General features: G+C 40.9%; 1 protein-coding gene across 8 annotated transcripts in view; it reads left to right on the top strand.

Moving 5' to 3' along the window:
• Nucleotides 1-12,431, top strand: part of ODAD1 (outer dynein arm docking complex subunit 1) — a 34,835-nt gene that overhangs the window by 13,611 nt on the left and 8,793 nt on the right. For all 8 annotated transcript variants that reach the window (XM_042477401.1, XM_042477397.1, XM_042477396.1 and 5 more), the window contains 6 exons: nt 666-788; nt 881-994; nt 4,564-4,631; nt 7,823-8,010; nt 9,158-9,283; nt 10,298-10,380. In XM_042477401.1, the coding sequence (XP_042333335.1) occupies nt 666-788; nt 881-994; nt 4,564-4,631; nt 7,823-8,010; nt 9,158-9,283; nt 10,298-10,380 (702 nt within the window). The remainder of the gene's footprint in view (nt 1-665; nt 789-880; nt 995-4,563; nt 4,632-7,822; nt 8,011-9,157; nt 9,284-10,297; nt 10,381-12,431) is intronic.

Raw genomic sequence — 12,431 nt, 5'->3', positions numbered from 1 at the left:
TAGAAACCTGTCTCCCAAAGATCTCAAAACATGGGAAGATTCATATGGGGAGCAGGGCATAGAAGGGCAACAGAATGTAGCAGGAAAGAACAGCTTAAACCATAATAGGCAAGTAATGACATGATGAGGACTTGGAGGTGGAATAGAGACACCCAAGTCTTAGATTCTAAGGAAGCCAACCCACTCCCCCACTATCTCTTTTCTCTTCCATGTCCAGGTAAAGGGAAATTGGGAACTGGTGCAAGAGAAATAAGGAAGGGAGTAGGATTTTCTGTGTGATTTTTAATAAAAAGATTTGTAGGGAGTGAAATAAAAGCAAATAAAGCTCTAGTGTTGTACAGTTGACCCTCCACGTCAACAGATTCTTTATCCATGGAGTCAACCATCCACGGCTTGAAAATATTCCAAAAAGATATAAAATACAAAAAGTAAGCCTTAATTTTGCCATTTTATATAAAGGACATCATTTTACTATGTCATTGTGTTTAATGGGACTTGAGCATCCACAAATTTTGGTAACCATGGGGGGTCCTGGAACCAAATCCCAGCAGACACTGAGAGCCCACTGTATTTCTAATTACCAATTTTTTTCTGTCTCTTTCCCAATACTAAACTGGCCCCTATTTCTTTTCTCTCTTGTTTTTTCTCTCCCTGATCACTGACAGATCCAAAATTGGCAAAAACGTTTGGCTGACCTAAAGCAGATTGTGGGCAGTGGGACTCTTATCCAGGAACAGAAGAACCAGGTGCGGAAGAGAATACAGACAGCAGAGAACCAGCTAGACAAGGTAAAAAGTTGTGTGCACGCTTGGGTTACTGAAAATCAGGACTTACTTGGATTGTCTCATGTTTGTCCTCCTGTACCACTTTGGATTTTCAGGCATCTAAAGAGTTCAATTCTCAGCTGGTTGTGAATTCACAGCTACGGGAAGATCTAGAAATTCTCCAGATTGAACACGATCGCTTTGAACAGCTTTATAAGCATCTAGAGTCGGTAAGGTCATGTTGGGAAAAAATGGGGGAAGAATGTGTGAGATAGAACTGGCTAACAGAGTTTCTGAAGGCAACTGGAGTCATGGTGTCGATAATAGACTAATGAAGGTTCTGTTACAGAATTCTAGGTTCAGGTTGCCGAGTGAGAACTCCAGTACATAATGGAAGGGTGTGATTGGCCACTGAGGATTGTATTATAAAATCAAGGCTTTTCATTGGCTGAGAAGGATCTTGAACCAAAAATATATTATTTAGAAATAATATATTTTTAATAAATGTAACAGTGCAATTCGCATGGAAAATTTTAGTGCTCCTGCTTGAACCTACCAATATCCAGTTCTGAAAGCCACTTTCTACCTCCTCCTCCTCCCAATCCATTTTGTTTGTTTTTTTTTCATTCAATTTGAGTTGATTGCAAATTTATTAACCCTCATATAGCCAGACAAGACATTTGAGTCCTCCAGAGCCACATTTTGTTGCAGAAATCACACAGAACTAAACTTACAAGGTAGACATTTTGCAGTATTACTACCTAAGGAGTAATAAACAGTGCTTCTGAGTTCCAGCCACATGTTATGTATGGTTCCCCCACAGGCAATAGTAGTATTTTAAAGACACAAAAATAGTGTTGTGCTGTGTTCTTGTAAAAAAAAAGGAGAACTGACAGCCACTCAGAAACAAACATACCATCTTGCATGAACATGTGTTTTCTGCCCTTCCTGTTTGGATGCTGATGGATGCCTTGATCTTGTACCCACAAGCGCTTCTGTGTGTATGGGGGATTTTTATACTCTGTAACATGCTAAGCTTTCCAGGGAGCCAGAAAATAGCCTAGATTAAGTCACTCAGTGCAATACACACACACAGCCACACGCACAGTGGGCCCTTGTTATCCACTGTGGTTTTGTTCCAGAAACCCTGTCCCCCCATGAATAACAAAATCTGTGAATGCTCAAGTCCCATTAAATATAATGTCACAGCAAAATGGTGCCCCTTATATAAAATGACAAATCAAGATTTGCTATTTAGAAGTTATACTTTTTTGGAATATTTTCAAGCTGTGGATGCATGAATTCGTTGATAAAAAAATCCGTGGATAAGGAGGGCTGACTCTACACACACACACACACACACACACACACCTCTCTATCTATATGAGAGTTAAAGAGGTCTCCCAGGAACACAGGTCAAACTAAATTTGATAATCAGCATTTTTGTGCATATTTCCCAAATGAGGACAATACACAGATCTGCAGGATGTGTTTATTTTATTTCCCATCTTTCTCCCAGTATGAGAGCCAAGGCAGCTCACAATATGAATTAAAACAAAATGTAGTTAAGCCCTGTCAGTTTGAATACTCTGCTCCTGAATAGTCACACTTTTCTTAAAGCATGCTCAGCTTGCTTCATTGCAAAGCATATGAAGAACACTCTGCATTTTTCTGTGTGACTGCAAACATCTCAAAAGCACATAGAATCATAGAATCATAGAGTTGGAAGAGACCACAAGGGCCATCCAGTCCAACCCCCTGCCATGCAGGAAATCCAAATCAAAGCATCCCCGACAGATGGCCATCCAGCCTCCGTTTGAAGACCTCCAAGGAGGGAGACTCCACTACACTCCGAGGGAGTGTGTTCCACTTTCGAACAGCCCTTACTGTCAGGAAGTTCCTCCTAATGTTGAGGTGGAATCTCTTTTCCTGCAGCTTGCATCCATTGCGCCGGGTCCTAGTCTCTGGAGCAGCAGAAAACAAGCTTGCTCTCTCCTCAATATGACATCCCTTCAAATATTTAAACAGGGCTATCATATCACCTTTTAACCTTCTTTTCTCCAGGCTAAACATACCCAGCTCCTTAAGGCGTTCCTCATAGGGCAAGGTTTCCAGACCCTTCACCATTTTAGTCGCCCTCCTTTGGACCCGCTCCAGTTTCTCAATGTCCTTTTTGAATTGTGGCGCCCAGAACTGGGCACAATATTCCAGGTGGGGCCTGACCAGAGCAGAATATAGTGGCACTATTACTTCCCTTGATCTAGACACTATACTTCTATTGACGCAGCCTAAAATCGCATTGGCCTTGTTAGCTGCCGCATCGCACTGTTGACTCATGTTCAACTTGTGGTCTACTTGGACTCCTAGATCCCTTTCACATGTTGTCTCCTTAAGCCAGGTGTCCCCCATCCTATATCTGTGCATTTCATTTTTTCGCCCTAAGTGCAGTACCTTACATTTCTCCCTGTTGAAGTTCATTTTGTTAGCTGTGGCCCAGCTTTCTAGTCTATTCAGGTCATTTTGAATTTTGATCCTGTCCTCTGGAGTATTAGCTATTCCTCCTAATTTGGTGTCATCTGCAAATTTGATAAGTATTTCCCCAATTTTTTCCTCCAAGTCATTGATAAAGATGTTGGACAGTACTGGGCCCAGGACAGAGCCCTGTGGAACACCACTGGTTACTTCTCTGAAAAGGTGCCATTGTTAAGCACCCTTTGGGTTCGTCCGGTCAACCAATTACAAATCCATGTAGCAGTTGCCTTGTCTAGCCCACATTTTACAAGTTTGTTTGCAAGAATGTCATGGGGAACCCTGTCAAAGGCCTTACTGAAATCAAGATGTAATAATAATAATAATAATAATAATAATAATAATTTGTTTTATTTATATACCACTATTCCAAAGATCATAGCGGTGAGCAGCAAGTAAGCTAATTAGCAAGTAAGCTAATTTGCCCCCAACAGTCTGGGTACTCATTTTAGCGACCTCGGAAGGATGCAAGCCTGAGTCGAGCTTGGGCCCTTTTGCTGGTCTTGAACTCGCAACCTTGTGGTTTTGAGTGAATGGCTGCAGTACAGGCATTTACCCACTGCGCCACCAAGGCTCCTGGTGATATACTATATCCACAGCATTCCCTTCATCTACCAAGCTAGTAATTTTGTCAAAGAAAGAGATCAGATTTGTCTGGCATGATTTGTTTCTCTGAAACCCATGTTGACTTTTTGTGATTATGGAATTGCCATCTAGATGTTCACAGACTCTTTGTTTAATTATCTGCTCTAGAATCTTTCCTGGGATTGATGTCAGACTAACTGGATGATAATTGTTAGGATCCTCTTTTTTCCCCTTTTTGAAGATGGGGACAACGTTTGCCCTCCTCCAGTCTGCTGGGACTTCTCCTGTTCTCCAGGAGTTTTCAAAGATTATTGCCAATGGCTCTGATATTACATTTGCCAGTTCTTTTAATACCCTTGGATGTAGTTCATCTGGTGCCGGAGACTTAAATTCATTTAGATTAACAAGGTGTTCCTCTACGTTGCATAGTTTCTGTAATCCAGGCTAGAGGAGCTAAAAACCACAAAGAACGCTTGTATGAGTTGTCTGAAAAGCAAATTTAGTACCTGAAAAATGTATACATTGTTATTGCTAGATGTGGATGCTGATATTTTAGAGAGAAAGGGAGAGTTGCGACTGGGTTACGAAAAGGGAATGGATCTTCATAACAGGCGTGGTCCTCCTGTTGGTGTTGTAACCAGGGATAAGTTTGAAGCTTTTCTCTTTCTGTTCTTTCATTCCTTAGGAGCTGCTGAATGCTCGTAAAGCTGTGGGAGCCATTGTCAGCACATCCTCTGCAGCCTATGAAGCAAGGTTGGGAGAAGAGGGAACTCGCGCAGTGGGGAATACTTGACCTCACACTTGAGTGCTGCTCTATACTACTCAAACCTCAGGCACAATCATACCCACCACCTAGTTCTTGATACCTTAATTGTCTCACTGCCTCTCTTCCTATTTAATCCATTGGGGTAGCTTTATAGTTGTTAATCACACACCTCCTCCTAACCTCTATCCTTAGGGCAACTGGTTTCTGATATCAAAAGCAAGTGCTGTGCAAATTCTGTGCAGAGGAAAAGCAGAACTTAGCCCCTCTGCTAAATATTTGTGAACTTTTATTTCTTATTTCATCATTATGTTTGTGGCAAGGAACTGCCCAGAAAACTAAAGCTGTCCAGAGCAGCTTGATCACCCATTTATAATGTTTCCCCTTGGTTTTAGAGTTTTCTAGGCACAGCTGATAACACTTTTAATATTCTCACAACACAAACGTTTTCCTGTTTCCCCGATGGCATAATTATTGTCCCTGCCCCACCATGTAAATCACAGAGTTTGATAAAATGGGTAATAGATTAAGTGGTGAGTTTGGAATTTGGATTCCTGGGTTCTCTAGATTGGGGTCTGATTTGACCGAGATGTTCTCTGGAAACTTAAGGCACTGTAGCTAGCAGCTTTGAAGAATAAAGAGCCTCAGGTTAGAATCTGGCTTTGAACATGGAGTTTATCAGATGCGAGTTTTTGTCAATTTTTCCTGCCTATCGCACAATGTTAGCGTCACCAATGTTGCGCAATAACGTGAAAGCGCGATGTTCTTCCAGATGCCATTCATTTCTATGGGAGCCCGTTGCACAACGCTCCCGTAGTTTAAGCGTCATTCCTCCCCTTTTTGGGCATTGCGGGCAAAAGTGGAAGCCAGGCCATGATCTTCCGTTATCTTGCGAAATGGTTTGGTGTGGTAGGCAGCAGCGCAACGCAACGCTAAAGTTACTGATTGCAAGGTTCCCATGATGCTGGGCTGCTTTTTGACCCCATTCCCTTCCAGTGGCCTTCCTTTTCCAGGACAACCCCCGAGGGGGGAGTGGCTCTGTCTTGCATGAACACCTAGGAGGCTTCCAATGTAAGGAACCCCCGGGGTAATCCATTCCAGCCCCATTCCTCTCTCCAGCATGGACACCTAGGAGGCTGCCCCATTCCTCTGTCCTGCATGGACACCTGGGGGGCTGCAAATACAAGGGGCCCCTAGGGGTCATCCATCCCAGCCCCATTCCTCTGTCTTGCATGGACACCTAGGAGGCTGCAAATGAAAGGGGTCCCTTAAGGGTCATCCATCCCAGCCCCATTCATCAGTCCTGCATGGACACCTAGGAGGCTGCAAAGGAAAGGGGCCCCTAGGGGTCATCCATTCCAGCCCCATTCCTTTTTCCTGCAGTGAAACCTAGGAGGCTGCAAAGGGTCATCCATTCCATTTTATTTAATAATAAAAATAATGAAAAAATAAATAAAAATAAAGACAGGGGTGTATATATTTAATAATAAAAATAATGCATCCTGTATCCCCCACTCATTGCCACCCCAGAATGCCTCTTGCACTTGTAATAATAATAATAATAACAACAACAACAATGATAAATTCATCACCGTAAATGCCAGAAAAGGATGCGATTGTCATGCATTCTTTTATGACTTTTAAAAGCAATTCAGAGCTGTCCCTGAATTCCTTGCAAAAGCATGTATCGTTTTGCCAATTGCCTATTTGACAAAAGCAACAAATGTAACATTGGATTGTAACATTCGCATTTTAGCATGGATTCTCCAAGGAAAAAAGTGCCCTATTATTGCTCCCTTTCACTTTTATTAGCTGACTTCCAGCCAAGGGATACTGTTGCAAAAGGCGCATGCACACAAACACACACACACACACACACACACACACACACACACACACACACACCTCAGCAAAAAACACAACAAAACATGCACTCATTTTGTATATATTTTGTATATATTTAATAATAAAAATAATGAAAAAATAAATAAAAATAAAGACAGGGGTTTATATATTTAATAATAAAAATAATGGGTAAAAATACTGCATTTGCACTCCAAAAGCCACCCTGATTTGCCCTTTTGCCTTCTGTCACCTGTTTCATCCAGATTCCCCTTTTTCCTTTGGCTCTTTCCTTCTCCCCCTCCACTAAATAGGACCCTAAAGATGGGGGGGGGAACCCCCTCGCTCCCCCGGGAGCACAAAGGTCAGGATGCCACCAAAGCCTCTAAAGGGCATGCGCAAATATGTTGATGCGAAATGCAAAAGACAAAAGGAAGGCACTGGTGTAATAGACAGTTCCGCTATGCATGGTTTTGCATCACGCAAATCGCAACTTTCGTGCAATTGTAGCGCTAACATAACGTTACGGGGGAATGACGGAAAAGCAAGCAATGTGGTAAGACATCGCGCGAAACAGTCATTTCGCAACGTTCTTTACACTTCCTTAGCGCAATTGCAAGGTCCAAAACTTGAGTCTGATAAACTCCCATATGAAAGCACTAGGGTGAAGCTACAGCATCCATCTTGCATGGCACTGTCAATAAAAGTGTAGAGATATAAATAAATATTACCATCACCCCAAGAAGTTCAGATTCTTCCTTTGCCTTGCTACTCAGTAACCTTTCAGCTAGAAATAGAGAGAGAGGGATCAAATCCAAATCCTTATGGAAGCAAAGCCTGGGTTCTAACATTGAGCAAAGCCCTTTTCCATAAGGGTTTACATTTGTGTTGAACCAGGCCCATCAATCCATGAAATGTTCCATGAACAGATTGGATTTCTAGCACCAGCTTCCCAAGATTTTGAGTTGGGGTGCTTTCCAGCATAGGTATGTGAAACCTTTTTATGCCTGGGATTGATCTTAGGGCCTTCTTTGCATGAAGTATACACTTGGAAAAGTTACTTTTTGAACCATAGCCATTTGGAGTTGTAATCTTAAAAGTGTAACTTTTCCAGAACATTATGTATCTTGTATGATGTGCCCCCTGAAATGCTGGGATGAAATTTGAACCAGGGCTTTGAGACCATGATTGCCCTGATTACTAAGAATAAATGGAAATAGCATGAGTTACAGGATGGAGGCAAGGAAAACTCAAATTCTCATTTATGTTCTCTTCCTCTCCCCCCTCTCCCTCTATTTCTGAATCCCTACCCCTCTTTGTCTGCTGGGGTAAATAATAGAGATGAGGCACAGGCTCGCTTGATCCAGCTGCAGGACAAGGCAGAGAAGGATCGAAGACAGCATGAAACTGAGATGAAAGAGCTGGACCGCCTTCTAGAGAATGACCGCCGCATATCTGAATTCATTGCCATTAAGCTTCAAGAGAGGGCTATGACTGAAGAGGCATTACTAGCCAAGAAGAAGAAAGGTCTGTGTGCACTATTGTGGGGGTGGAGGCGCAATTTGAAACCACTATTAATCTGCCTTTGAGATCAAGTGTGGCTTATCTTGTGGGTCAGATTTGAGCCAGGATATCTGGCTCCTCTGAGAGGAGTATAATAATTTAAAAACAAGTATCATGAGAGTTGATAAACCTAAATCTTTTGCAACTTGTCCCTGCCAAGCATACCCTGCCAAAGTATGTTAAGCAAACATATTAATTGATTATTCCCTGGTATATTAATCAGTATTTTTGCACTCTAGATGACGTATCAGGAGCAGGACTGCAGCCCAGTTGATTAATTTCTAGTCAATTGATCTGTTGTGTTAAATTTGCATATGGGTAAAAATTGTTCCTGAAAGAAGAGGCATACTTGACACTTTAAGTGATGATGTACACATATCTTAGCAGGCATAATTTCAGAACAAAATGGAATACCTTTGGCCTGACAGATGTTATGCACACCCATTTCTATAATCACTTAACTTTTGGCCATGCTGTCTGAGACTTCTGGGATTTGTAGTCCAAAAAATTAGGAGGGTCAAAGGTTCCCCATGTTTTAGAAGAAGCTTTGTGATAAAAATGAAAATCGCTCTTCGAAGATAGTGCTCATCCTTTGTTTGTTTTTTTAAAATAAATTCTTGCATTTAATTAGCTAACTGCATCTATATCTATATTGCTAACTGCACCTGTATCTGGGTGCTGATATTTGTCTACTGTAATCCAAAGCCTGATACTATCTCACTTGAAATTACTTTTATATGTGGATTTGTCCTTGAAGGTGACCTGGAAGCTTCAATTAGTTCAAAATCCATCTGCTAGAAGTCTGGTTTACTTAGCTAAGTGGAGCCGTATTGCAGCAATTCTTAAACATTAAATTGGATGCTGATTCATTTCCAAGCTCAGATCAAGTTGTTTACCTTTAAAACCACAAAAATCTTCGGAGGCAGGCATTTCTTGGTGTACTTCCTTCCATACATTCTGGTTGTGTCTTACCAGCTAATGATGCGACATGTGACAAGATTAATACACAGAGAAAAAGATATACTGTTTTTCTACATAAGAGAGGGCCTTTTCTGTGGTGGTTCCCCATCTTTCCTGAGGCTTCTAAATGTTTTTCCCCCTGTCCTATCAGATGAAGAGTGCAAACGAAAAGACCCAGAGGAGGAGGAGCTCGAATCTTACAATGATGTCTTCAATAAAGTTTTGGAACTAACTGGAGCAACAGACCTGGATACTGCATTGGATAGATATATTAAAGGTGATGTGCGTCATGGCAGAGTACCAATGTGTGGGAGCGAGTGGAATACTTTCCTTGTCAAAGTCTACACAGGCACCTTTAAAATTACTTTTAAAAGTTATTCGTTTCTATTCTAGTGCCACTCCACCTTGGAAGTGCTTGGTTACCATTATATTTAGGATTTTTTAAAGTAATTCTTTCTCTTTCTCATTTCACAAATATAATTAGAATTGTTCTTTTTTGTTTCTTTTGAAAAAGAATCTGATACCACAAGTTAAGCACTTAAGATGGATCTTTTCAGGTGGGCTTACCCACTTGATCTCTTATAAAGAACTTAAGGGAAAAAATCCCACTACTGATCGCAATTGTGCATTTTAAATGATGTTTTTATTATCTTGAATTGAGTTTTTAGGTGACTTGTTTTATTGTGTGTAAATTGGATGTTATTGTTGTTTTGTGGCTATTTTACGGTTGTAATCCCGCCTCGATCCATTGGGAGAGGCGGGAAAATAATAATAATAATAATAATAATAATAATAATAATAATAATAATAATTATTATTATTTATTAATGTGGTAATATCCCGCCACAAGCCGTGAGGGAGAGGTGGGAAAGAAATAAAATTTGTTATTGTTGATGTTGTTAGCATGCATTTTAAAACATACTTGCTTCCTGCACACCTCATCATCACCTCAACAACCCCATAAAGCACAGCACAACCCATCATGTGAGCCATGTTGCATTCTTCTTCCATCATTTAGGCCACATCGGGGTACCCAAAGGAATGATTTTATCCTTTGTTAAGTAACAGTATAACTTTATGTAACTGCACCTTCTTTATTGCAAAAAGGAGCTAGTTACAAGTTATTTGTAACAAGTTACTCTTAGGTTCTAGGTCTTCATTACCTCAGTTCAGACTTTTTGAGGCCCACATTCCCAGAATTGGCTGAACTGGAAGCAAAAGTGGGCAGGGCCAAAATCTGCTACTGATACTCTTTCTTCCTGACATGCTCCTTTTTTTCTTTTTACTATAGTGGAGGAGCGGAACTTTGCCCAGTTCAACTATGTCAATGAGCAAAACAATCAGAAAGAGCAGTTACTGGAAGAAATCAAAGAGGTGAATAAAGAAGATCTGAGACCTATTTTTTCCTCTTTTTTTCCTTTTCTTAAAAAAACAGAGAAGGGAATTTAAAAAAAATGCAACTGTTGCCTGTGACTTTTGCACAATTAATCCTAGTGTCCAAATTTTTTAAACAAGGAAAATAAGTCTCAGTGATAAGGAATCAGCAGGGAGGAGCAGATTTATCAATCAGAATGTATGCAAATTAGCTTAACTGTCCCTGTGAATCCATGTCAGTTGGGTGGCAGAATCTGACTCCTAGGCTGCATCCATACTACAGAAATAATCCAGTTTGACACTGCTTTAACTGCTATGGCTCAGTGCTATGGCATTTTGAGATTTGTAGTTTGTTGTGGCACCAGAGCTCTGATGTAAACAGTGCCTAGGCGGGGGCTGGGGAAGAAACCTTTGCCTTTTCTGAATTCCAGGTAGTTATTTCACAAAGCCTTACATTTGTCCTGGTGGGTGGGACTTCCGGGATGAGAAGGGCTCCCCCAAAGATCGTGAGGTGGGGGCTTCATTTGCCTTTCAATTCCTCCTAATCACCACTCAGATGTTCACTCTCATTCCTTGGGTGTATTCTAAGAATTTGCAGTTATTGTAAAAATATATTGCTGCGGCATCACCCAGAAGTAGAGTGAAGTTTATTTCCTGGCTTCTAGTTCCTTATTCAGTGCAAGAAGTAAAGAAGCATTGAACCAAGGAGTGTTGTTTTCACACTTCCTGCCCAAGCCAATAGTGGACAAGCACTACCATGGGCCACACTAGCTTCCCTCACAGAAAATGAGAAGTGGCCAAAAGGTTTTTTTTTTTTAATGTGGTGGGTATGTAAATTATTATTTTTAATCAATTTGAGGTGGAGGGGGACTGCCTCTTACATTTGTCTGCCCAAAGATCTTTGGGAGAGTGTTTTCTCTTGGTTTCGCCACCATCACAGGCTTGGTTGGTGAGGACACAAAAGAGAGCTTTCTTGATGACTGCTCCCACACTGTGGAACAACTTGCCATGGGAGGCTAGATTGGACCCTTATATGCTTTTTTTTCACTAGCAGGCAAATACTTTTTAAAATTTAAACTGACTTTTGATCTTTAACTGTGTGTGGCAGAAGGACCTTTTAACATGCATTTTGAACTTTTAAAAAATTAGAATACAGTTGTCTGTTTAGTGGTTTTTAAACTTTTGTGCAATATATTCTTCTGATTTCTTTGTAATGTTTCACTGTAAGTCATTTTGTGTCCCATACCAGGAGAAAAGTGAGATATAAATAAGGGCTTACCCAGAAAGGAAAAAAGTCTCTGGAAGTATAACGGCTTTCCAGCCCCCCCCCCCACCCTATTTTATCTGCTATTCATGGTTTTGTGTCCAAACTCTTTCTTGAAATATACCCTCCCACTGTTTTTCCCCTTCCCACTGATCATCTGTCACAGCTAGACTCAGACAATATTTCAGAAATCAACGTTTTAATTTCCATTCAGTCTTTTAAAATTACAGTGGTGCCTCGGGTTACGAAATTAATTCGTTCCGCCGCGGCGTTCGTAACCCGATGCATTTCGCAAGCCGAAAAAGGCTTTTCCAAAGCGCGGCTAGCGGTCGCGTTTGAATTTCGCGCCGAAAAAAATTTTGTAACCCGAAAAAACCTTCGTATCCCGGAACAGTTTTTTTCAATGGAGCTTTTTCGTATCCCGGAAATTTCGTAACGCGGCGCATTCGTATCCCGGGGTACCACTGTATTATTCAGAAGTTACAGTCAGAGTATTACAGTATTACAGTTCTTTATTATACTTGTTAAGTACTCAGATAATTTTCTTTTATTGCTGGCATTCCTCTTGCCTATGCTTGATTTCTGCTGAATCTAGATTCTGAAAAAATGACTGCTCTGTTTCTTGGCAGCAGCGATCTTAGTTCATTCCAAACACAAACAGGCATCCATAGAGAGGTACATTTCATTACAGAAAACAGTGGGTTAATTTAAACTGAATGAAAAGTCCTTGATAATGGTGGAAATCTCAGAGAATACTTAGAGATAGGAAAACATCATGTATCTGTCC

This window comes from Sceloporus undulatus, chromosome 6 (assembly GCF_019175285.1).
Source record: "Sceloporus undulatus isolate JIND9_A2432 ecotype Alabama chromosome 6, SceUnd_v1.1, whole genome shotgun sequence".
Taxonomy (NCBI): domain Eukaryota; kingdom Metazoa; phylum Chordata; class Lepidosauria; order Squamata; family Phrynosomatidae; genus Sceloporus; species Sceloporus undulatus.
This window is presented reverse-complemented; position numbering and strand designations above follow the sequence as displayed.